The sequence below is a fragment of the Empidonax traillii genome, unplaced genomic scaffold (genome assembly GCF_003031625.1).
Source record: "Empidonax traillii isolate 1590-97213 ecotype Southwest subspecies unplaced genomic scaffold, ASM303162v1 scaffold438:size550143, whole genome shotgun sequence".
NCBI lineage: Eukaryota > Metazoa > Chordata > Aves > Passeriformes > Tyrannidae > Empidonax > Empidonax traillii.
The window spans coordinates 322,046-349,261 of record NW_020955631.1 but is presented as its reverse complement, the minus strand read 5'-3'; the positions used below and the strand labels follow the sequence as shown (position 1 = coordinate 349,261).

Here is a 27,216-nt window from a genome sequence, read left to right as displayed (position 1 = left end):
TTAGGCTTCAGCATGTGGCTGGGGCAACCCTTCACTCCCCGTTGGGAGGAAGGGAGATAAGGGAAGGGAGTGGATGGCCTTTGCTTATCTCTCCCCCTCCTCCTCAAGGGGTGAAGGCCGCCATGTGTGAGTGAGGAGAGCCAGGGCCTCTCCAGCCTCCCCCCCTTCCCCCGGCAGCCGTCACCTGTCCCAGCATATCCTCCTCTCAGGCGCATATATGGGCACGGCAGGACGGCATCTTGTGACGCAGTGCTGCTAAAAACAGCCCCGGCTCCCTCCGGCCCTCGCTTGAACATTGTCCTCTGGCCAGAGCAACCCAGAGAGACTCTGATCCCAGCACAGCCTTGGACTTATTTCAAGGGAAATTAACCCGGAAACCTCTCCACAAGGCTGTGGTCCCGAGCGTATGCCCCTGGAAAAGCTAGGGATGAGCACCTCCCTGAGCTATAAGTCCTTCTCCAAAGAGCAACAAACTATGGACAACCTGGAGAAACAGCTGATCTGCCCCATCTGCTTGGAGATGTTCACCAAGCCCGTAGTCATCCTGCCCTGCCAGCACAACCTCTGTCGGAAATGTGCCAGTGACATCTTCCAGGTAGGTTTCTTTCCACAGAGAGCTCTACTTCCCAAGCGGCACAGACTGGAATAAATGGGAAAGCAGGTTTTTTTACATGTTTTGGTTGATTGATTTTAACAGTTGGTGAGATGGGGGTGGGGGGGAGTGATTTAAAGCCAAAGTTGATGTCCCCAGAGACCAGAGCTGAGCTAACAGGAGGTGAAAGTGTCACCCATTTGCTGCGGGGACATGGCCAAGTGTGAGCTGAGGGACTGGCCTCTGACCAGTAGTCGCCAGGTGCTTTTCCAGGGGTGGTGTGTTGGAGCTGCCCTCTTACTGGGTGTAGTGACAAACAGTTTCCTACCATTTGGGGTGCTTTAGGAAGAGATTCTCATGATTTTTCATGGCCTTACCCTCCTCTCCTTGTGCTACTTGGCAAGAACAGGCCTCCAACCCCTACCTGCCGACCAGGGGAGGTACAACTGTGGCGTCGGGAGGCCGCTTCCGCTGTCCCTCCTGCAGGCACGAGGTGGTCCTGGACCGACATGGTGTCTATGGGCTGCAGAGAAACCTGCTGGTGGAGAACATCATCGACATCTACAAGCAGGAGTCCACAAGGTAATGAGGGAACTTGTGTCCTTCAGAGGGGGTTTGACACAAAAGCAGACATGGCTTAGGGGACTGGCCCTTTGGTCTTTCCATTTGGCATGCGTGAGGTTAATTTAGTTGTTTTCTCTCTTGGAAATGTGGAAAAGGATTGTGCTGCCATGCCTGCCTGTCTGTTTGCTGTGCAATGAAGTCAGCTCTCACTGAGCAGAGAAAACCAGATCTGAATAGGTGCTAAGCTTCCCTGAGCTTCCCTTGCAGCAGAACGCTGGGCTTATTCATACAAGCTTGCCAGTGCAGGCAAAGTCCTTCAGGTCAGCACAGCTACTCACATGAATAGGGGAAAAGTAGCTGATATCATTTATTGCAAAACCAGTGCAGACAATTCTTATTTTTCTTCAACCTGTGTGTTCTCATGCTAAAAAAGGGAAAGAATTTCCAATCTTATTAGAAAATCCTGACGGACAGACAGTGCAAACAAGGAGAAAGCTAAAATTCACATAGAAGGTCCACTGCATCATAATGTCAAATCAAAACTCATTAGTAAGAAGTCTCCATTCCTGCCAGCTTGGGATGTGAACTCATGAAATCGAGTCTTATTTAGGAGTCCACAAAAAAGAAGGAATAACAGAAATAATGTATATCAGAGCTGCTTGGATGTGTGCAAGGATCAAGACCTCAGGGCAGAGGAATGGCTTAATCCTAAAAAGTAAGGTTACTCCTGAATGATAATTTCCTGCATTGGATGTGTAAAGAATCCAGCAACGGGAAAATGTTTTCTCCTCTCCCTTTCCCTCAGATGGGTTGGATGCATGATACCACTGTGGAGATAGAAGGGGGGACAGTGGGAGAGAGATGATTCTCTCTCTCTACTCTGCTCTTATCCCCTCCTGGAATACTTGATCCAACTCTGTGATCCTTAGCACAAGAAAGGCCTGGACCTGGTGGAGTGAGTCCAGATGAGGGACCCAAAGATGATCAGAGGACTAGAGCACCTCTCCTCTGAAGATGGGTTGAGAGAGTTGAGGTTGTTCAACCTGGAGAAGAGAAGGCTCTGGGAAGATTTTAGAGCAGCCTTCCAGTACCCAAAGGGAGCAGAGAAGGACAGTCACCAGCAGAGAGAATGTTTTGGAGCCTGACAGTGTCTTTGACTATTCTCAGCTGTTTGAATCTCTCTGAGGACTGTTGTAGCTGGGCATAGGTTGGAGCTCCAAAGAGTTGGAGAGCACGAAGCTGGCTTAAAATTGTTCTTTCTGCTGCCCTTTGCGCTCAGTGCCAAGTGAGGGTCATCTAACCCTGTGTATGTCATTGATATCCAAATATTATTTTAGTTAGGAAAATCTTGGAAGAAATTAATCAGCAAAGCTACGATGATGGGCTTGGCTTTTGGCCAAATAAGCTGGACATGTGTGGCCTCATGTGTTCCTTAGTTTTACTTTATTTTTCAGCTCACACTTGTATTTAACTTAAAAAAAATAAAGAGAGACACCTCCTTTTCCCCGAGTAGTTCATGGGCAATTGGAACAAAGTTCAATTAAACAGAAATGTAAGAATAGATTTAGTAGATTTGTTAAAAATTCCACAGAAGTAAAACAAGTGATGAGTAAAAAGGGAGAATAGAAAAAAAAATATAAACACATATTTGCTTATGTATTTGTCCAAATGGTTCATTTATTTAATCCATTAAGGTGCTTATTTAACCTTCATATATGTCCTTAGAATGAAAGTTACTGTTAGGGTTACATAGCAGCAGCAGCATGAATAGCAGCAATTATCTAAAGCATTTGGCCCTTTGTGGGCCTCAGCTGCTTATCTCCCCCTGCCTAACATTCCTAGGGCTCCCCTGAGAGTGTGAGCAAGATCTGCCATGGCTTTACCCTGTGCTGTCCCACTGAAGCCAAGTCCAGGGAAAAGTCTTCTCCACTCCCCCCTTTTGTACCTGTCCCTTCCATGCTGATGATTGGGGTCTGGCAGAGGTACATAGACATAGGAAGAAGGATGAGATGTGATCTTTGCCTCCTTGTTTATTCCCAAGACAACCCTTCAAACTAGGAGCACCCATTATTTTCAGACAGGAACCCCTTCCCCTTGAGTCCTCCTGTGGGTATAATTCACTACAGCCACATGTACCAGAATGATGCCAGCTCCTGCCTGCATTTTGCATGAACTTAGGAGAGTGAGGGGAGTTCATTTGGATAACAAGCCTTTTCTCCTGCTTAGACAAAAATAGCTTATTTCAGAAGTTTTCTGGTGTTTGGGTTTGTTTGTTTGTATTGGGATTTCTATTTGAATTTATTTTTTTCTAAATAAAAGCTGGTGCAGGCACTGGGCTATGGGATTGGGAGGATCTGAGCCATCACATGCAGATCTACTAAATATCACATCAAATGGTCTTTTATCCCATTGCTCATCAAATTCCAGCTGATGGCAGCATAGCCTGTCGCCCAATTTAGAATGTATTAGCAACACAAGGGAAGAAATCTTCAAGCAGGTGGTGGCTCCTACAAAGCTTTAAAGCTTGAAAGTCTGTAGGCCACTGATCACCTGAACTATCTGAGGAACATCGATATGCCTGCTGCCACCAGAAAAGGGTAGCAACAGGAGGCTGTGGCTTTTTGTAAGATCTGGCAGCCTCTAATGAGCTCTGCTGGCTGTTCCACATCAAAGGTCCTGTGGGCTTTGTTACCAACTGAATCCTGATCAGGGAGAGTCAAGCACTCTTTCTGCCTTGCACCTACCAGGGAGAGCCCAAGGTACAGGCTGTCCTTGCAGCCCCAGAGTGTGCAGCAGGGACCAGGCGCTGTGCTGAGGGTCAGCCTGTGTGGGCTCTGTGAAGGCAGTGATGTGCTGTGGGGCTTGGCAGCCAGAACTGCCAGAGGCAGCTGTCCCTGACCCCTCCGAGGTCTTAGTCAGAGCTCCCATGGGAGGATGTGGCTCTCCAGGACAGGCTGCAGAAGTGTCTGGAGATCTCAGATAGGCTGGGCCTATCTGAGATAGGGAAATGAGCTCTCTGACCACAGGTCACCAAGAAAGGGAGTTGCAGGAGGAGCCCCACAGGCTGTGCAGTGAGAGAGATGAGGAGTGAGATCACGTGGATATTCTCCTACTCCCCACGGACACAAAGCCCCAAACTCAGCTGCACCAATAGTTTTCTTGGGCCAGGCATTCATGCTGCTACTATAACAGAGCTACAGGAATCCTTATGTTCATATGAAATTCTGTAGTCTTCTAATTTTTCAAGCCTCATTTCTACCCTGGGTATTGGTGGGCTTTTCACTGCTTTTGAGAGAGTCCATTGCTGTGGTTGATTTTCAAGGACCACCTCCTCCAAGGTCAAAAATGGTCTATCCCCATGTACATGAACTCAAGCAATGGTGACAGAGTATCTGCATTGATTAACCAGGAGCTCCTGATAAAAATAGAACATTGAAAAAGAAGCAAAAGGAAGTTGGACAGGTGATTCAGAAAGATTTTGAGACACTGTCTAAGCATGTACAGATGAAGTTAAAAAAGCCAAAGCCTGCCTGGAACTGAATCTGGCAAGGGACATGAAGGCTAACAAGAGCTTAATGAGGTACTTCAGCAGCAGAAGGAAGAATGGGAAAGGTATGAGTTCGCTGCCACATGGAGGAGCGTCTCATGTAACAAAAGAAAAAGGAAATGCCAAGGTGCTCAGTGTCATTTCCACCTCAAACTTTACTAAAAAATCAGTCTTCAGGAATCCCAGGACCCTGAAACCAGTGGGAAAGTCTAGAGCAAGGAAAATTTACCTTTGGTGGAGGAGGATAAGGTTAGGGAATATTAAAAAAAAATTGGAAATCCTGAGGGGAGACATCTATAAGTAGTGAGGGAGCTGACTAATGTTGCTGCAAGATCACTCTCAATAATCTTTGAAAGGCTGTGGTTATTGGGATAGTTTCCTGTGCATTGGACAGGACTGGAAGAGTACAAATGTTCCTCCAATCTTCAAGGAGTGCAAGTACTAGAATCTGGGGAACTACAGGCTGGTCATCTTCACACTGGTCCCTAGAAAGTATTTTCAAGGAAATCCTCCTGGAAACTCTTTTCAAATTTATAAGAGACAAGAATGTGATTAGAAATAGTCAGCATGGATTTATGAAGAGGAAATCAGCCCAACCAATCTTATAGCCTTTTATAGTGAGATGACTAACTCTGTGTGTGAGAGGATGTTGTTTATCTAGACTTTATACACTGTCTCCTTTGACATCTTTATTGACAAACTGTTGAAATAAGGTCTAGAGTGGACAGTGGAAAGTGAACTGGACAGTGGAAAGTGAACTGGTCTGAAAACTGCCTGTACTACAAGACTCAAAGGGTCATGCTGAGCAGTATGAAGTCAGGTGGAGACCAGTCATTAGTGCTGTATGCACCAGGTTGATACTGAAGCAAATACAGTTTAATAACTAATGACTTCACATAATGTGCCTCATACAGTCACGCAGATTCTCTCCATCCTCTGACCAGTTGCAGACATTAGGTGATGTGATGGTACAGGAAGGGCTACAGCTATTTTAGGATTCTCAGTAAAAACACTATCAAAGTTGGATTAAGGATTACAGGAGGGACCTTTTTGGATTTGAAAAAATCCTAGAAAACATGCCTTCTGACAAAGCAGCAGTTATGTTCTTAATTGAAGTGTGCTTCTTTATGTGCCCAGCAGCGGTGCATTTCCTCACCAAACCACAGTCACAGAATGGCTGAAATTGGAGGGGACCTCTCTCTGGAGGTCATCTGGTCCAAACAACCCCTGCTCAAGCAGGACCACCCAGAACTGGTTGCCCAGGACCATATCCAGATGGCTTACGAGAGTCTCCAAACATGGAGATGGAAACTCCACAGCCTTCCCAAGAAACTTGTCTCAGTGCTCAGTCTTTCTCACAGTAAAAAAGTGTTTCCTGATGTTCAGAAGGAACAGTTTCAGTTTGTGTTTTAGTTTGTGCCTGTTACCTCTAGTCCTGTCACTGGGCACCATCAGAAAGAGCCTGACTCTTTATTCAGGTATTTAGGGACCTCTTTACACTCTTTATTCAGGTATTTAGACACCCAAAGGTATTGGTAAGATCAAGGCCATTGTTAAGATTCCTCTTAACCTTTTCTCATCCAGGCTGAAAGTTTCAGCTCTCTCAGCTTTTCCTCACAGGAAAGCTGCTGTAGACCCTTCATCTTTAGGGCCCTTTGCTGGACTCTCTCCAGTATGTCAACATCTCTCAGGTACTGGGGAGTCCAGAACTGGACACATCCAAGTACTCCAAGTGTGGCCTTACTGGTGATTACTTACCTGAGAATCCTCCTCTTCATAAAAAGCACACAACACTCTGCTCACTAATGTCCAAACCAAGTTTTAATGGGAAAGAATAAACCTGCAGCAGTCTAACACAGGCTTTGCATCTCAAAGAGCAGAATCTGAGAATGAGACCACAAAGCTAACAGGACATTTCAGCAACCTGTCATTTCTTTGGTCACAATCACAGCTGTGGTGAAGCTTCTCTCTCACTAAAGCCATGCTGTCATTTTCCTATCAGTTGCTCTTTAATCTCCACTTTCAGAAGCAATCTCCATTTTAAATTTAGAGGTTGTGTTTTGGCCTTTGCTACACCAACATAGACCTAGAGGATCCCCTCTGAAGTCACTGAAGAATGTTGTGCTAAAAATCTCTCCTTTTGCATAGCCTAGGAAGGAGACAGTAAATGTGTTTATTTCTAGTCTTCTGACACTGTCTTCAGGGCCCCACTAGTTCAGGGAGTTCTGCCAGGTTTCTTCCAGCTCTCTGCGGCACCTTTGAAGGTTGTCTGCTTCTGGCTGAACTTGCCTGACACTGTCACCTTTTTGCTCTGTGCAATATGTCTTTCATGCAACTGGCACCACTCCAGTGTCCAATAAAATTCTAGTAGCTTCTGGCTCCGATCTTGTAAATATTTGCAGGAGGAGCCACTACTTCAGGCTTAATTAATCACTTTGAAATTCATTATGTTGCCCTCACACATAGGCCTTCCCACTGGTGCACTATAACGTGAATATATTAGGGGCTGTTGGCAGTCATCTGCAAACAATGGAAAGCATTTTTTATGGAGGAGACACACCTCTTTTGACTAGCATTGAAATGATGCTGGATTTGACAAAGTGCCTTATGTTAATGGAAATCTGACCCAAATAATACAGGCGTCCTTCAGAAGTGTTTGTCTTGTTTTATTCTGGTACATCATGTTATATTTCAGATTACAGATTTTCCTTATGATCCTTTTAAATCCAGGGCCCTCTTGGATTATTAAAAAAAAAAAAAGAAAAGAAAAAAAAAAGAATGTGTAAGACATTTTCTATCTTTCTTGATTTTTTTTTTCTAAACGCACCTAACTGATCACATTTCATTCCCTTCAGAAGAGAAAAATCTGTACTTTATCATTAAAAAATAAATACCAGGTCCAGTCTACCAAGCTGTATGGAAAAACTCTACCGTAAGATAATATAAAATAATGATTTTTCCATGCATTTTTAAGCTTTAATGGAACAACTGGTTGCCTTCTTGCTACAGAGCTCTGTAGAATGGCTTAAAAAAATGTTCCCATGTAATTCCACTAAATTCTATAGTTTAGGAAAACATTTTCTATCTAATGATGAAAAGATATATTTATATGTTACCATTGCTCCACTTGCTACATCTAAGTCATAGTTCCCCTTGTAAACAGTAGCAGAAGGGGATAATGGTTTATGCTGGAAATATTTAATATTGCCACAGTAAAAGTGTCAGCTTTTGGAAGCTTAAACACACAGACACACTTTCTCCATTAATCTACTTACCCTGTCTCCTGGTATCACATCATCACACACACATGTGCTTGACACAGATGTGCTCAGGGTGTTAAGCCTGAAGCATGGCCTCAGAAAAGCACCACCCTGCCCTCCTGAACCAAACCAGAGCTCTTACTCGCACTGGGAACATCAGCTAAATGGCTCATTTGAAGGAACCTGCAACTAAATTAGTTCCTAAAATAGCAACTTGTGTAAACTTGTGTGTATACAGTTTTGGGGAAGGGAAGATCAGGACGGAGCTATAATTTGGTGACAGTTCCTGGCTTAGCATTCATGTGTGACCCGAGCCCTTTGTGATGGGTACAATCAACTATCCTACTACTATGTTTGACACATGTATAAGCTAGATGTCGGTCACAAAATTAATTTGTGTGACACCTTTTTTTTGGTTGCTAACCTATATTAAAGGCTGAAAGGACCTAGTCCTGTCTGATCTTGAGAATCCTGACCAGTGCCTCACAAAGTTCATCAGCAGAGATATAGAGTTGAGGGCCTAAAGGTTCATCAAGATCTACAACTCTTGCTTCAAATGAGTCCCCTTTGTAAGAGCTTAGTTGCATTAAGGCCAAGTGCTCAACATTTTGCATGATGAACCAGAAAGCAATTAGGTATATTTTGATTTCAGACAGATGTTAGATAACATGCTAATTAAAGTACATGAGTAGTCTGAGATCAGGTTTAGTGAGATTGTTTAAATTTTTAAATATGAGCAAGGGTTTTGTCACACTCCGAGTCTCATTCCTCACTCATATGGGAATCCCATATTTGTCATATTGTCATCATATATTGTCATTCTATATTGTCATCATATCCTATTGGGTCAGGACTTGAACTGTACCACTATTTAGTCATCCCATAGAGCAGGTTTTAGTCTACGCTGCGTATTCAAGTCATCCTTGGATGCTGCTATTCGAATGTACTGTATTTCATGCTAATTTCGTAGGTGTTGTCATCAGAAACCCCTGAGCACTGCGTTTGTTTTAAACTTGTTTTCTTTTGCAGACCTGAAAGGAAATGTGACCAGCCAATGTGCGAAGAGCATGAAGATGAGAGAATTAATATCTATTGTTTGAACTGTGAAATGCCCACCTGCTCCTTGTGCAAAGTCTTTGGTGCCCACAAAGACTGTCAAGTTGCTCCTCTCACAAGTGTTTACCAGCAGCAGAAGGTAAATATCTTTGAGTATCTCATAGTCCTCCCTGCAACCGACAGGACCATCCACAGGAGAATATTCCTATGGTCTTCCTGTGAGATTCCAAAAGGGTCTGGGGGTGCCTTTGCCACTCTCGTGTGTGAGTGAAAGGCTCTTATAAATCTGCAGGAACTGTTTAGAGACACAGGAAAATAAATTTAGGAGAGATCACACAGAAAGATATTACATTGTCCCAATTTTTGTTATTATAGTGAGCAAACATTTTAGAGAGCAATTTGATGTGAAGCTGAGGATCTCTCTTTTGATGTTCCCAACACTTTTTTTTTCAGTGGTTTTAGATCAAACCAGTGAATGGTATTTCCAACATGTGAACTGGAAAGAGAACAGACCATTTCAAATCAAGTAGTTATCTATCAGGCACGTCTACATTTAAGTATTCCATTTTTAAGAAAAGTTAAGTGAAAAACCTCTTCCTGCAAGCGAATGCAGGAATATTCAATAGTTGGCAGCACAGGATGTACCTAACATCCTCTGCCCTTGCTGTCACCAGTAAAAGACTTGTTTATTTTTAATACAGTATTAATTTAAAACCTGACTCACTGGGTTATCCTCCTGAGATAAACAGCTCATTTTTCTGGAGGGCCTCAGTGGGGCAAGCAATCAGACAGGCCAAGTTTGCAATCCCAGCCTCCAACTTTGTCACACAGATGCGTGTGTGTAGAAACTACAAATGAGAAGTCACTTTAGGAAAGTAGTTACAAACATCCTTTTCAATCCAAATGGGTGGGAGAAGGGGGAGAAGTTTCTTGGACTGAATCCATGCCCCCAATCACTCCTTTTGCATGGGGATTTGCAAGCTGTAGTTTCATTCCCAGAGTGCCCGTGAGAAGGGCCTGTCATGCCCAAGATGGGAGGGGTAACCTGGAGGCTGCAGGATGTGTATTTCAAAGGATCCTTTACAAAGCTGTGGAGGCCATGTACACAGTTGTCTCTGCTACTACAGTGGTGTGCCAATGGCCTTTTGTCCTCTCCAGCACCTTCCCCAAGTTCCCTTAGGGACTAGCATCTCTGTCTCTCCTAAGGATACATCACAGTCCTCTTCATACCCACACTCAGGTCATTTCCTTCCTCCACTCATTTCCCTTGCACCAGTGGGTCAGTCTCCACCTTCTTCTCCTCCTTTTCTCCCTTCCCCTCTCACCACAGCTCTAACCCCACTGCTCACATGCCAAGGACTCAGTAACTCCTGGTCCCTCCAGGTCCAGGGATTACCTCTTCTCTCCAAGGCCAAGTGCTACAGTCCTCACGGAAACACCACAGTGGTGTGACTAGACCCAGACACTGAAAAAAAAAAACCCTTAAGAGACAAAGTCTTTTCCCTCTACAAACCCAAGGAAGTATTTGGGGTCTGTTGAAGCAACGCTTCAGACAAAAGTATCTTGAAGATTTTCTTAGAACAAAGTGCTTCCTCGTCTCCAGTTTCTTCTCCATTAAAAGTTCCGAAATGTTAATTTTTTCACAGTGTGTTGGGAGAGGAAACAAATGCCTAAGTACTAGCAGGTATCTTGTGAGCACATAAAGCTCCAATTTTCCTCAGTTCTGTTGGACAGACAAGTTAGTACCCTGGTATGGCTTATTGCTCCCCAATGTTACATGTGCCACTGTGAAGTGGGACAGTATCTAACACCCTGCTGCTTGTTCTTCCCTTACTGCCTAGTCCGAGCTGAGTGATGGCATCGCAGTCCTGGTGGGGAGCAACGACAGAATGCAAGGAATAGTCACACAGCTGGAGGAGACCTGCAAGTCGGTTGAGGTAGGTACCACCTCTTTAAATGCTACTATTTCAGTGTGAAGTCCCATCTTTTAAACTTCTGATAATGACCATTCTGTAACAGACCTCACTTTACCCAAATACATTCTCACATTGTGTTGCTAAACCATTACTTGTGGCTTTGTACATTATTAAGATGTACTGCCTGAACCAAAGGATACATCCTGCTCAGCACCTCTGACATTGGCCTTGTGATGGAGGATAAACAGTAAGGCTAGATCATATCAGCACATCTTGCTCAACATTCTTAGTGGAATAGGATATCACTGAAAAAGTGATATCCTAAAAGCAGATGCAGTAAAATACCATCAACTCCCAGCTCATTTAACAGTTCTAGAGCAATAAAAGACCAGTATTAGTCTGAAGCTTGACTGGTCCTGTGAACAGAGCCTTATTCTGTGCCAGAGAGTAGGAACAGCATGGCTCACAGGTATGTCTGAGCTCTGTATTTGGTTGCTTTGCCTTTTGCACAGAACTAGTGTTTTAATATACTTACATTGTCCTTTAAGGAGTCTTGTTTTATTGCTCATGGGAGGGAAGCGTTTAGGTTCTTACTGGACTTCCTGATAAAGTCCTCACTCTGAAGGAGCTGGAATTAGTTTTGTGTCTTTCAATAGCAGAAGTGGCTTTTGTTTCCTCTGAAAGCTTTGCATTAGCAAAGCAAATATAAATATCAACTTTGACCAATTTGAGCATCACAGAGCAATAGGCTGAAAGGAGCTCGTATGAATCGATTTTGTGGTCAGAGTTTGATGAAGCATCTAATGAAGGAGCCACATCCCTCTCAGCCCAATTAGAATTATATTGACCCTTTAAAGAACATAAAACCAATAGCCCAAGTAAATGATAGAGCACGTTAGTGGCAGTCAGAACTTCATAGTCAGGAAGGAGTCACATTGCAAGGATGAAACTGGCTGCTATTAGGACTTTGCAGACAGAAGCAAACCTTTCAAGTAGGTTAACTGCAGAAATTTGAATGATACAAAAACAAAAGCTTGCAGTCGTTTAAGTTGAACTAGTTGAACCAGAAACAAAGCTTCAAACATCTAGTCTGAAGTATGGAGAAAATATTGTGCTAAAAATACCTTAAGAAACACGACAGTGTCTGGAACGAGCTTCCTCAGAGCCAGCCTCTAAGTTTAAAGTCTAACCCTTAAAGTGAAACCCCAAAGAAAATGCAGCCATTTTACCTTCAGATGTTTTAGCAGGGTTTCCACCTTTAAAGCCAAAGATTGCACAAAATAGGTCTCAGAGTTTACCTTGGCACTTCTGTGTTGTATTTCAAGCAAATCACATTTACTGCCATACAAGAGTTTTGCCTGAATTGGCATCAGTTTGTCCTTGAAGATCAAAAGCTACAGCTGGAACCGAGAAATGTTCACACATGAAAATAATGCTTACAATTCAGGATTGTCTCTTCTCTCTGCTTAACACTTGGCAGAGAGCAATAAATATCTGCTTTAGCAGAAAATATATGATCATTTTCCTTTTAGATGGAGTAAGTAATAGCCTATAGTTCTATAGTTAGCTATTGCTCTTATCCAAACCTAAAAAAAACAGAAAAAAAAACCTAAAAAAATTGATCAATACTTGTATAGCTTTTAACTGATTGAAAGGTAGACCAAATCCATATATTACGCTGAAAACTGAGAAAAGAATATAAAATGCTAAAAGCTGGTAAACTATAATAAATAATTAAGTACTGTTTAGCCCTGTAAATGATATGAGTAAAATGAAGAAGGAAAAATTACAGTGTTTCTTTCAAATGCTAATAGGCCAGTCAGCAGAGATCCTTTGGAACAAACAGTGGGTCTCATGCTCAGTAGCGAGGACTCCTTTCTTTTTGCTGTAGCTGTGCTTTAAAAAATCAAAAAGGCTGGGAACTTTTTAGAATGGAGAGTCATGTATTTGTTAACCTTCCTCATTACACAGAATCTGATTAGGGTAATTCCGTCACAGAGAGACTTTGTATGGGAACATTTTATGCAGAAAGATAATATTTCAGAAATATTTCAGCATTTGCAGTTAAGAACCTGTTTTGCACTCTCACTCTTGAGATTCACAACTCTGTAATATCTGCTGGCAGGCAATATTATTATTAGAGGTTAGAGATAGGGAAGGATCTCACAGGGCATCCTGCTATCACTTGCTTGCTCTTCTTCCTCTAATACCTGTCCTGTGTCAAATGACAAAGGTAGCATACACGTGTCTTGAAATCAAGGTTGTTTTACAAGTGATCTGAATGACATTTCACAAGGAGAAAGCTAGGAGAGAGTGAAAGAAGAGAGGAAAATTATCTGAGGTCAAAACAATAGAATGACACCTAGGAACCATGACTCATTTGGCTTGAAAGCTTCCTTAACCCCACCCTACAATTGCATTAATTGGGCATTTCTGGGAAGTGGCAAGAACCTCTAGAAGGGCAGGAAAAGTCTGCACCCCCTGCAAGGAATTTTAAATCAGGAGTGCCTGTTTAGCCTAGCCTTTCTCATTGGGAAGCAGAGGTGGATACTTGGTTCAATGCAACAGGATGTTTATTCGCTCCCCACACCCCTGAAAGTAGACAGTGATTTTTGGCTAAATGTACATCTTTGAAAGTCTTTCTTCTTTGAACAATACTCAGTAGACTGTCACCACTCATAGAAATGAGCTCCGACTGAAAGGCAAGAAAAAAGTGGGATTCTCTCTGGCTAAGTGCTATGAATAATCAGTTTTATCTCTTCCAAAAGTACTGTGAGACTGTTAATAATCCTGTGCTACCAGGATCTTAGCATTATGCCTCTAGGGACAAAGATGAAGAATTGATTCAGCCTCAGTTCCTAGGAAAGAGATTTAAATAATCACCACCATCCACAACCAGGTATAACCACAATAAGATTATGCCCTGGGGCACACAGGTTTCTCAAGTACTTCTGTTTGGTAGACCTCAGACATTATACATAACCTGTCTCCCATTTCCTCCCCATAAATTCTCCCTTACAAATGCAGTTTTTTCTCTTTAGAGAGTGCTCAATGCAGCAGTCATCAACCCTATCCTCCTTACTCAGTGAAATATGCTGTTGTCTGCTTGGAAGGACAATAAAAGCGTCTTGAAAAACTATGTGAGAATCGGTGCCTGAGCTTAGGGTTGGAACCTGATTCCTCTTGTTTTTCTTTGTGCTTCTGTCACACACCATTTTCTTCCCAGAACCTTTACCTCTTTCAGTGCGCAGTAAATGGAATATAATGGACACCTATTGTCCAAACAGAGTCTAAGAGGGCATATGTGAAAATCAAGCCCAGCCACGATTTTTCCAGGCACTCTGGTAGAAAAATAAAATTCTCTAGAGCTGATTTGAGATGACTACTCCTTTTAAAACCATTCTGTTCACGCAAATGAATCTGCTACTAATAGAGTGAGAGCTTTAACTTTTTCTGCAGACTTTGATGTATCACTACAGACATCACAAATACCTTTCACATTTTTTAGCAGACTGACAAGTTATACAATAACCTGTTTGGGGGCTTTCTGTGGCTTGAAATTCAGACTTTGAGAACAGTTTTTGAACTTTTGTTCCAATAGCTTGGACTTTGAAAATTATAAAAGTCTCTGGGGTCATTCAGAATCCTTTGCACTGTTCAGAAAGAGGAATTTCTTTGATGAAAATGCTTCCAAGTAACTGTAAAAATAGAAACTCTTTTAAGAACATAACATGTTTAACATAAACCAAATGATTCACAGGAATGCTGCAGACGACAGAAAGAACAGTTGTGTGAAAAATTTGATTATCTCTACTCTGTACTGGAAGAAAGGAAGAATGAGATGACACAAATAATCACTAGAACCCAAGAGGAGAAACTGGAACACGTCCGCTCCCTGATGAAGAAGTATGCAGATCATTTGGAAGCTGTGTCAAAACTGGTTGAATCAGGAATCCAGTTCATGGAAGAACCAGAAATGGCCGTGTTTTTGCAGGTATAAAGTCTATAAATAGAGACACAACAAGAATGATAGGTTTATTGATAAGCTATTTAAGCATTTCTCAGTTTTAGTTATCTTTAAGTGAACATTTATACAAATTCATTTTGTGAACATTTGAATCAGCTCAGACAAATGACTAGTCTTCTTGTGAAAAGAATCCAAATCTAGAACATGAGTGTTTGCTATTTGCACCAAAATACACTATCCTGTGAATGAATTTCTTGTCCCCAAAGAAGAAACAGGAATTTAAACATTTTCCCACGAATTTTTATTTTCCCACCAATATCGTGGTGGGACAATATGTTCATTTGCACCATTATTTCTGTGGATTATAGGTTACATTTGCTTATTGACAAAGTGATTAATGTTTCAAGAATTAAGTATTTATGTTTTAAGTTACATTTTTATATGTTCATTTAACTTTTTTCTTCTGTTTTCTTACTATAAACTCAAGAGAGATGGGTAGGAAATCACTAGCAACCTGTCCACTGAATTCTTTGGTGTAGAATTTCTGTCTTGCAAGTTTACAATTCCTCTATATTAGAAGCTGTATGTTTTCTACAAAACAAAGCAAACAAACAAAAAAACCAAACCCCGAAACAAACAAACCCAAGCCCTGCTTCTTTTCTTTAAAGAATTGCCTTTGAAGAGTACAATAATCTTTGAATTTTGTCTCTCCAGAAGTATGCCCTTATGGATAGTCAAAGATACAGTTACTGTGACTAAAGATGGTAATGGAACAATTTCTTTTCACCACAAATACAAAAAAAAAAGAGGAAAAGTATTTCCATTTTGTTTCCTTTTAACAATTATACATATTTCCCATGATACTCAGATTTTAATTAAAAAGTCTTCAACTAACTAAAAGGTTTACTCATCTGTATACTAACTACCATCCAAATTTGATCTCATTCATTGATGTCATGGCTGTCATTAATGAGATCGGTATTAGTGCATTTAGAAGCAGCCAGTGCAAGAATTAGATCTCAATGCGTTGAATCTCTGAAAAAATGGAACCTTTTAAGAAGTTATTTCCTTTTTGTTTTCACAGAATGCCAAAACATTGCTACAAAAGTAAGTATTTAAACTTTAGACTCTTGTTCCTTATAATCAATTACAAATTATAAATTTATCTGCAAATCCAGATGGCAATAACCAATTTCTCTGGTTTAGAATTACTGAAGCTTCTAAAGGATTTCAAATGGAAAAAATAGAGGATGGGTATGAAATTATGAACCAATTCACAGTGAACCTCAGTAGAGAAGAAAAGATAATAAGAGAAATTGATTTTGACAGAGGTATGTAATTTATCTCACCAAAACTGCTTTCTTAAATTGCAGCTGTGTGTGATTTCCATAATGATACTGAGTAGGAAACCTTGAATTGGATATTTCTCTCCATCCTAAAATGTAACCAGAGCATTTTGTATCAATTATAATTAAGAGCAAAAATCCATTACAGTTAAAAAAACCCCACAAAACAAAACAAAACAAAACAAAACAAAACAAAAAAAACACCCACACATAACCTGTTGACCCCATTAAACTTATCTTGACTCAAAAGCAGCGGTTTGACCAAGTTTGACAGTCTGGCTTTAGGGATGTTGGTATTCCAAATATCCAATCATGTATTGCAAAGCACTGGCCTGGTAAAGACTTACTGTGACAAGTTCAACAGTGTTTAAAACAAACATGCACCTAGAATTGGAAGAGGGACTCTTTTCCTGGCAGATTGTGCCATATCCTCTCCCCAGAAAGTGCAGGGCCATGCTACACATCCCTCATGAGGATAACTGCATTGGCAGGTCTTTCTGTACTCCTTCAAGTGGAAAGGGCCAGTTTGAAGTTTTAACCAGCATGTGTGTTCAGTGTCTTCCCTGCCACAAAGCACCTGCTGGCAGCCCCTTGGCAGTGCCCAGTCCAGGATGGTGGAAGCAGGCTCCTCACCAGTACCTTCTCTGCCAGGCAGCAGATTATCAGTGGCTTTGCAATGCAATTGCAAGTGGCTTTTTAGTTACACGGAGACTGTAGCCATCTTCACATGGTGCTCAACCCTGTCTTTTTACACATGTCCTATCAGAGGAGGAGGGAGAAGAAGAAGAGGAGGGCACAGAGGATGGGGAAGGTTTGGATGAAGTCCACACAGAGTCATCTGGGCAGGAGGATGAGGAGGAAGAGGTGGAGGAGGAAGAGGCTGAGAGAGCATCACAGCCACCTCAGCAAGACCCTGAACTGCAGAGTGCAGCAGGAGAGCCCCTGGCTGAATCCACTCCAGTGTCGCTGCCTGCTGCTCCATCTGGTCAGGTGAGTGCCTCTGCTTCCCTGCCAGCTGTGCTGAGTGTGCATGGCAGAGCAAGAAAATGCTCCCCTGTGGCCTATAGGCACCATAGGTCAGGAGCAGGGCTAGGTGAGTCAGTGCACTGGAGAGCAAAATTGTCTACTGCCCTTGTACATATATATGCAGCTTTACCCTGTCCTCTCGACCTGCATAAATATATATATATAGGTATATATATGTATATATATATATAACTTGATAGGCAAAAAATTAGCTGCTAGATAAATTAAGATATATATGAGATACATAAGTTATAAATAAAAGAGATTCTCTTTGGGAGTTAAGTGCGTTACAATGGATGTTCTGCTGTGGTTTAACTCAGACTAACTCTTGTAAATGGGACGGTTGTTAAAATATTTATACTAAGAGAATTTGACACTCCCTCTGGATTTAGTGAGCTTTCCACTGTCAATTTTTAGATCATATTTTCTAGTCTGTTTTCTGTGAATGGTGTTTGCTGCCTTCTGCTCTGGTTATACTAGGAGTACGCCTAGGTGGATGCAGGAATATCATACACCAAACAGGAGAGGTAACTGCCTCTTACAACCTGGCAGCAAACAGGCTCAGGGTGTGAATATTTTAGGCCAGCACTTTTTCTTAGGGAATGTGATTAGAATGAGACCATTATTGCCACATATTCTAAAATATCTACATTATAAGTATACTTCATGTGCTACTTTAGCTTGCCTTGCATACAAATAACTTGGCAAATTCTCCTCTTATGCAATTTACCCGGTGAAGTTGCTGAGTGGTAGAGGCTGCTGTGAAGATATTTCAGGAGGCCAATGCGAAATCAAGAAAACACATAAAGGATCTTTGATTGTAGCAAGCCTCCCACATAAAATAAGGGAAAACAAATACTATAGATTCATTCTTGCTTTGATCTAAAAACATATGTGTGTTTTCACCAGTTGTGTGAAGATACTCTTAAATCAGGTTTTATTGATTTAACCAAAATTTGTCATTTGAGGATTTGCAGTGCCTTAACTAAACTTATGTTCCCTGACTGATGTAGGGTTTTATGCAAACAAGAAGCAGACATAAGCAATTCTGCCCACTAACATGAATTCTCTCACTTCTAAGTGCTAAAGGCTAAAATGAGAAAGGTACAGCATGCTGCTCTAGCAATTGTAAAATGCCATTAGGAGATGGTCAGGTGTGGAGTCAGACATGGCATGTGGGTGTTGTGGTGTGAGGGATCCCTATATTTCAGCTTTTGCCTTCTGATATAAGAAAGGAAAAGCAGAAATGCTGTGGGGACAGCAGGTAGTGTGTGGGGGAACCCCAAGATTTTGATGCAGATAGAGAGGTGCAGTTCAGATGACTGCTCCTCTTCCTGGCAGAGCAACTGTGCTTGGCTTATAGCATTGATGGCGAGGCTGGTGGGCAAATGTTTCTCTCCAGTGTCTTTGTATTCCCCTTATTCTGACTGCTCATATCATACTCATTGGTAAAGGTCTTGTTCTTAACACAAAACCCAATAAGCCATTTGAAAGTATCTACACCAGCCATGAATGGCCGGTATGACTTTATGAGGTACTTATGCAGAATTTCCTGTGTTTTTAGAATTGAATTGGACATTTATCTGAATTAAGGAACCTCTTACTCACTCCATTCTCAGTCAGCACCTCCCTCCCAACTAGTTCTACCCTCCTGTTCTATTTTTCTAATTTATTTTCTTTCCCTTATCTGTGTGATTCAAGTGGTAGTTGCTTTTGCTTTGCATTTTGATTGCAATTCTTTCAGACCATATATTAGGACAAATCTATGCCTTGCAGTGATACATAACAAACACAACACACAGAACAATATGACTACAGCAGGGAAGGTAACGTGGTGCACTCTGCTTGTTCTTCTCTTTATCTGTCCTGATAAAGGATGTGGTTGTGACACCAGGTGGTTCTCAGCAGACCCCAGAGTCTGACACTCAAATGCCGGCCACAGCAGAAACCGTGGATCCCTTGTTTTACCCTAGCTGGTATAAGTCTCAGTCACGGCAACCAAGCAGTCCAAGCTCAACCCCGGTGAGTGGGTTGGGGAAAGTAGGGACTCCTGTTTCTCTGGAAACAAGTGGAAAGAAGTCAGAAGCCCCAACAGCAGCAACAATCGAGGAGAGTGCACCAGAGAGTGGTAAGGAAAGTAATGCCACTGCAGCGACATCCAAGGTCAGTGCTTCCGATGTCACCACAGAGGGCTGTGACACACAGCAAGGCGGGAACGGCGGTTGTTAAGGAAAATGTGGCTTCATTTTCCTCTGCATGCTAAAGAATGAGAATACTTTAAAAAACACGTGAACAGCATAAACTGTCATTCCAGCAAGTCCACTGGATTTGTGGATGGTTTCAATATGTGACAGGCTGACTCTTGAGCTTCAGAGCAGCATGCTGATGGTTGCTTGTGCTTAGCTGCCAGTGCACCTCGCTTGTGAGAGCTGTTATCCAAGCTGCTCGCACACAGTGACTCAGGAGCTGTTGGAGAGGCTGGCAAGGTCTCTGTGCATCAGATATTTGCATGTGTTGGTAGCCGAGAAATCCTGTGCATGAGGTTACTGTCGTCACCTGTTGAAAGCCTGTGCACACATAATCCCACGGCGGCTGGGTGAGCAGCTACAGCCTGGCTTTGCCTCCCGCGGCTCTGTGGCTGCCCCTGGAGTGCACGGCTCCCCCATGTGAACACGAAGCTATGCAAACACCCAGAACCTTCTTGCGTGTTTGATTGCCTCTTAATAAGCAGTGTGATTTCCTGGGTTCAGACCTGTGTCTCTAAGGATTCCTGAGACTTGAATAAAGGAGATCATGAAGATAATGCATTCCAGTTCAGTGTTAGACTGTCAGCAGCAAGATGGGATGACAGAGACTGATGTGTGGGGTACAGCAGGGTGTTTTCTCTAAAATTACGATGTTAGAGTTGGTATAACCTGAATTTGAATATTCCTCCTTTTGCACATGTATACAAATTCGACATGGGCCAAAGGTACAAGGAACAAAGCTGAGGAAGCTGTGCAAGGATTTGTGGATTTGCACAGTACATCAGCTCCTGCTCCAGTGCCTGGTTACCAGCCCATGAGCAGCACTCTCTAAATCAAACCATCCCCATTTACAGGTTCAAACTGCATGTTTTAACAAAGCAGCTACCTATATGTGGTAGCAACAAGAGGTGATTGTGTGTGTGTGTGTGAGAAAGCACAAGTGAGTAGTATTTCATGCTGTTTCCTTTAAAGTTGGAGTTGACTATATAGCATGCATAAGCAGGCCTACCATGATAAACAATCATGTGCCTGGCAAAAAGTTAGGAGCAGGAGTTCAAAGACATATGATAAAAGGCGCTGGATACCTCTAAATTGCTTGCCATCACTGGACATCTTCTAGCCAGAGGTTTCAGTCAGTGACACTGGAATTTAGGGGCTGAAGGATTCTCACTGACTTCACTCACTTTCTTAACATAAGCACCATTTGACCACCAAATTTCAGTAGCTATTTTTCAAGTCAGAGTTTGATTTGAGAATCTTTGAGTGGAATTTATACGAAAATTATTTTCAAATTATCAAATCCGCTATGACCTTATCTTCTTAAGTATATTCCAAACAAACAAACAAAAGCAGATAAATCCACAGTGAAATTTATTGCTGCTGTTTCTTCCTTTCTGTTCTACTGAAGACCAGTCAGCCAGTCCTCACCATGGACAAGTAAAATCTGTACTAGAATAATTTTCTGGAAGTTTGCTTGACTGTGGTCTGCTTCCCTCAGTCCTAATTACAGCAAGCAAAGTAACAACACTTGCATTTGGTGTGGGCAGCTGAATGGAAAACAGCAGTAGTCCAGCACCTGGTTCTCTTCATTGTTGTGTACCAAGAGTGAAAACAGGCACATGGGAAAGATGTCAGTTCCCATTGGCATGTGTGTTTCAGGGTGCTGCATTTTGATATCTTCACAGACCACAGGTGACCCTGACATTTTGTGAGGAGGAGGAGGATGACAACAAGAATAGTGCATAGTTCAGGTGATCTGGGGAGGAAGGAGCAGCTGAAAAGGAGATTGCCCCTGGGCTGGGGACAGAAGGAGGGATAGGAAAGCACAGGAAGCAGAAAGGTGCAGGGTGTGCTCAAGAATAGAAAAACCAGAGTGACCAAGTGATGGTGATGCCCTGAGATGATGCTGTGGTCAGATTTATGGATCTGAGCTGAGATGTGTCTATGTCATGAAGAAAATGGCTGCTCTTGTGTGGCAGTGATCATTTTTAAGTATGTGAACTTCATATTTTTCCTGCATGTGGTTTTACACAACCCACTCTGAAATGCTGTATTCCTTTTTTTTATCTTAAACCCCCAGATGATGTTCTTCACACCACTGTTTTTACTCTCTTCCTCCAGTTAGGTATATAATGGAAAAGCGCTGTGGAAACAGAGCTTTTTCACTGAACGTAGTGATAATGACTAGTTTGTGTCATGACAACACTGGTGAAGCACTCTTCTTATTTTCTCACAGGAGTTAGCATTCTGCATAACACTTTTGGCATTTCTTATCATACTACATCATCTTTGGAATCTGATTCAATACATTTGTACTTTCATGGGTAGGAAATATTTCATTTTACCATTAACTAACAGTTCAAATAGTGTATCTGGTGATGTTCTTACATGGCTTTAAAGGATTTTTCCCTTTCTTCCCATCCAAAAAATATCATGCTAGTTCACAATACAAGCTGCCTAAAACATTTCTTCCTCGCTCCTTTAAAATGCCACCCTTCAGCTTACTCCTGCATGGTTAAACACTGCATCTCCCTCGTTCAAAATAAGAAAAGAGACATTTACGCCCTCAGATATATGGGCTTATATTTCAGTTGCTGTTCAGGTGACCAGCAGGATGGAGAAACTGTTGGTTGAAAGATGCGAAGAGCACCAACCTTGTTCAGTCTGACGAATAGGGGAGAAAGAGATAGAGATTAATGGTTGTCATCAGAGAGGTAAAGGTCAGGAAAAACAAATCCACTGAATAATCCTGCTGCCAGGATTCCCACTGCAAGCAAATCACTGATGCTACCTCAGGGGATGGCTCGAGCCCTGGTCTCTACAGGTCCCCATGGAGAGAGTGGAGAGTCCCCTCATACCCCATCTCATACAGCACACCCCACATCCTCTTCAGGTCCCTTTTCCAGCAAAGGCTTTCAAAGTTCTCTCTGCATGGAGTAGCAATCACAACCCTGAAATGGAGCCCCATCCATCTGCAAGGATCCCAACCCGTTTAGACAAAGGCACTTTTTTCCCTTAGGCTACATTACACAAAGAGCTGAAAAAAACTGCAAGATCAAGGACTAAGAATTTCACTACCAAGTGAAGTTGTCCCAAATGCAAACATTGTAATTTAAACCTTAATTATTCCATAGCATCTCTTCTGGATTAGCCCCTTTTTCTGGTAGACATTGTCCGTCCAAATTCACACCCTTCTTAGGTAAGGCATATGAATGCACTCAATTTCCAAACTGGTATGAATGATCTGCAGAGAAGTCTGTGTTACCATTTGGGCGTTTAATTATATTTACTGAAGACCAAAGACCTCTGACAGAAATAACAGTAGTTACCTGTGAGTATGTGCTCTAATGACAGATAGATTCAATTTTTATGTATTCTTCATCACAAAAATGCTTGGTGTTCCCTGCTCACTTTCTACACTGTGTTCCAAGCACTGGGCATTATGTGGTTCATCTATGAAAATTGATTATTATTCAACTTTTATGTGCAAAATTCCCAGCATTATGAGTGAAAAATATATCTCTTCATAAAAAAAAAAAAAAAGAATAAAGGAAAGTGGAGAATCTATCACCTACACTTTAGTTGCATAAGTTATGCAAAAAGATGCACTGTCTGGCAGTAATTTGAATTTGAAAAGCATCAGACACTGTGAATCTCAATTAAATTTATAGATCATAGTTTAATTTTCATTTCTTTGTGTTTGGATTTGAAAATTTGTTGTATTATTACAAGAGGACATAGAGTTTGTTTGCACTCCTGGGAAATCAGGCATGCGAATAGCATCATGCTCTTTTTTCCCCCTCTTTCTTTCCTCAATTCAAAATACCTTTTGAAATTAAAAATAGATAAATGCAAAAAGCTCTCATTTCTACCATTGAGACCTCTTCCTCTGTGGTCTCCAGTGGCATCTTTATGATTTATTTAATAATGGAATAGAAAGGAGGTGAAGGAAAAAGGCATTTTGGTCTCAGATTCTATTTGCATAAAATTGATTTTCTTGTCCATGTATAGTGAGGTGGCTGTTTAGACAGTTTATGTGTCTTTATCTTTCATGTGAGAGATCAGGTCCCAACCCTTGTTCCTTTGTGTGATAAGCCCCTGAAAGTCCAATAACAAAATTACTTTGAATAGCTGTAATAATAATTTATAATAATAATATAAATCTGAATGACTGTCATCATAAGACCAACATATAATTTATTTTCAACCTATTTTAGTAGAATTCACGGGAGGGATTTCCTTGTTTTTCAGCAGCAAAGAGAGATCAGCCCCCCTATTAAATTCCCAACATTCACTTTTTATTTAACGGTTGTTTCTCTAAGAAATTGCATTGATGCATCTATAAATTTCCTCCAGGGTACAGGAGGGTATATCAGCAGGGATAAGGCAACAGGAGTTGCAGCTCACAGGTGTACAGATTGTTTGGTCTTAGAAGGGACAGAAGGAGATGATTCAGCACAAACAAAATAGATGGCTCTGCACTAGAGAGCCGCATCCTGCTTCAGGGAGTGCCTAAGTCAGAAGTGTAGTCACCACGGGCTGCTCCTGCCTCTGACAGAGAGTGAGAGGCATCTCCAGTTGACAGGAGAGTTCACCAACTGCTACTGGCTCACACTTGGCACCTCTTCAGTCTGCCTGCTGAGTGTGAGGTGACATTGCTCCTGATCAGGTGCCTCTGCTCAGTGTCTGAAGTTGGGGGGGGTCTGAGCCCCTGTGTAAATGATTAAAACTTAGGGAGCAGGAACAGCATCAATGAACTGCTTTGCCACTACGGGATGTAGTGTGAGGGTGGGTGGAGGCTGATATAAACATTATGAGGCAGCCCTTTCCAGTGCATGAGAGAAACAGGTCTTGGAGTCCTGCAATTTTCCCTAATCATATTTTGTAGGCAACATCTCTCATGTAGTAACGCCATATAAATTTGTAAGAGTTTGTGAAAGATTTGTGTTCACCTGCATCTGTGTTACTCAGTTAATTTCACCTAAGATGAAGTACTGGATGCTGTATTCTGTTTCTCAAATTCCCCATAAGAAAAGAGGTTTCATGTGACTCCAGAGGACTCCAGAGCATACATTTAGTTAGAAAGGAAATACAAGTTAATCATCCACAAACACTAGTCAGATCTAATTTCCCTTTGCAGCGAGTAAGTACAGTGCTTTAATTCCATGAGGATCTAAAATATAATCAGGATTGAACTGTTTGGGAGGAGAAATACTAATGTAGTGGCCTATGTTAATCTTGTTTCATTAGTTTTAAAATTTCCTATTACTTGCTTGCAACCTTATGCCATCTGCCAGAATTACCATAAGGACAGTCCTCTCAGTATTCATGTACTGTAGTTCTCCTTGCCCTGCTGCTGAATACTTCAATTTTAGCTGGTGATCCTTCAGATTTTTTCCATGAGACAGTTTTAAATCACATGTCAGAGAGGTCAGTATTTAGCTAAGTTTTAGCCGATTGGTTGTCATGTCAATATGCAGACAATACAGACAAAATAAGATCATTTGAAACCAAAATAAGGCCAAGAGATCACACTGTGCTCTTTGCCTGTGTACCTCTGCTTTTCCATCCCAATAAAAAAGATACGGTCCCACATTTTAGCACAACACTGCACTGGAATATTTGCACAACCATGGCAGCAGTACAAAAATAATAATTTCCTTTCTCTTCACCAAATGGCAAACTCAGTCTTTCCAGTCTGCTCAGGTAAGGAAGCTAGGTCCCTACTTCAAGACAGATGCTCCAAGAGAGGAGATTTCTTGCTCAAAAGAAGGCGGTCTTGCAAGGCTGGATCTTGCAGGAATGATGCTGAGGAGAGTGTCCCTTCCCTCTGGCCCATCCAACACAGCCTTCCTGCAATTTACCCCAGAGCAGGATGAGCAGTCAGTTACCATCAGCAGCAGGCACAGCCCAGGCAGCCCTCTCCCAGGACACCAGCTGCTGCTCTGAGAGCTCTCTGCTCCCTGCAACAACTGTGTTCAGTGCTGATGAAGGATCTGAGAACGCACAGAGCAAAGGTCAGCTTGATATTTTCCATCTAGGTCTTGATACATTTGTACTTTACCTTTTCTTAGGTAGAAAATCGGGGGTGGGGTGTTATTTCTGTACCATTAAAAAATCTGCAAGGTTTGGCTGAATGAAAATAGGTCATCTATTCTCTGTGAAGCTAAGCCTTCTATAGGAGACCCATGCATCTGCTGGTACACAAGCCCAAATTAAACTCTGTTTGAAGCCTCTTCCTAAACATCTCTTAAAATTCATGTGGAAAAAAGAAGTACTGAGGCTGTAGTTGAAGTATGGGGCAGATACTACGCACAAGAACTCAGTTAATAGTCAAAAATTCTGCCTTTTGCTTCTCTGTAGTTTGACTTAATGAGTTGGGCCTTGGCAATAGGGTGATAGTGGCGGGGTCTGAGGCCACTCAGGCTGACGTTCAGTAGGTGGCAAATTCTGCCTGTAAATTTCCACTTTGTGTTCAGGTGAGATTTTTTTTCTCCTCAGTTTGGCAATACATGCCAAGAAAATCAGGAAAGTCTTGATTGTTCCTCTTTTAACATCTCACTCTCCCTCACTTCTGAGAATTACCTGGGTGATTCAGAGACAGCAGTGATGAGTCGTGAGGGCAATATGTTAAGACCAGCTTTCAGACAACAGTCTCCCATAATTAATATGAGTGGCAAATCCTTCACTTAAGTTTTACCTCGAATAGTCTGCTCTGTGATTTGTCTGGTGAGTCATAGATACAATCTGATTTATGTATATTTCATTTTTTTCAGTCCATTATTAGCAAAAGGATTTCCACAATGGCAGCTCGGACAAAATGATTTCTCCTGATGAAATTAATACAAAGCCAGGCTCACCTAGACATTGTCTTTCTGTAACTATTTCATTTAAATACTGAATGCTACCTCTAGTTGACATCATCCTCCATGGATCACTTGTTCTGCTCATTGTTAAGGTGTTTGGAAAGGAAAATAGAATGTAAACAAAAAATATCTCTTAATCATGGATGAACCGTAGCTGGTTTACATCACATCATGATAGATCTTTGTCACAACAACAACACAAACCATCTGTTTATAGAATATTTGGCTAGTTATTCTTCTGCCTTGAGACAGTTCAGGCTTTCAGTGGAGCCATAGACTCATCTATGGAAAGCACTGCTTATAGTCCTGTAACCATTAGAGATGGATCGATATTTAAATGCCAGCCTATCTGGCTGAAAATCCCAGTGGTGGTAATTAGTAAACTGGGCCCGAGTCTCTATGTTTGGATGGTTCATCATGCCACTTCCAGGCTTTCTGCGGTTGTGAGCAGGCAAGGGGCTAGACCAGAGCACTCTGTAGGATGCAGTGCCCACCTACTAGGCGTTTGAAATGGAGATAAAGATTGAAGGGCTGCATGTGCAGCCAAAATTAAATAGAAGAAAGGGAGAGGGACATATTAAACAGTGGTGACTCAGTCTTATATCTCTTTTCAGGTGATATATATTCCTGACATCTTTACAATAATCTTCAGGTCATTAAGTAAGAGACCAATGACTAATTAAAAAACCCTGTTATCCCTGGCTGCCAGCCAATAGGCGCCTCAATGTTCAAACCATGCTACAGATGCCTGACAGAGACATCACGTCTCTGACTGAGCAGAGGATGAGGATCTCACAGTCCCTAAGTACAAGTGATCTGAATTCCTCATT

The 27,216-nt window shown here is 41.9% G+C and overlaps 1 protein-coding gene across 1 annotated transcript in view; it reads left to right on the top strand.

The window, feature by feature from the left end:
- Positions 1 to 311: 311 nt before the first annotated feature.
- The window catches only part of TRIM55 (tripartite motif containing 55), a 35,114-nt gene continuing 8,209 nt past the window's right edge, over positions 312 to 27,216 (top strand). Inside the window, exons 1-9 of the mRNA XM_027894675.1 lie at positions 312 to 595; positions 1,002 to 1,174; positions 8,993 to 9,158; positions 10,861 to 10,956; positions 14,696 to 14,929; positions 15,987 to 16,009; positions 16,109 to 16,233; positions 17,015 to 17,238; positions 19,150 to 19,437. Coding sequence (XP_027750476.1) covers positions 407 to 595; positions 1,002 to 1,174; positions 8,993 to 9,158; positions 10,861 to 10,956; positions 14,696 to 14,929; positions 15,987 to 16,009; positions 16,109 to 16,233; positions 17,015 to 17,238; positions 19,150 to 19,437 — 1,518 coding nt within the window. The 5' untranslated portion in view covers positions 312 to 406. The remainder of the gene's footprint in view (positions 596 to 1,001; positions 1,175 to 8,992; positions 9,159 to 10,860; positions 10,957 to 14,695; positions 14,930 to 15,986; positions 16,010 to 16,108; positions 16,234 to 17,014; positions 17,239 to 19,149; positions 19,438 to 27,216) is intronic.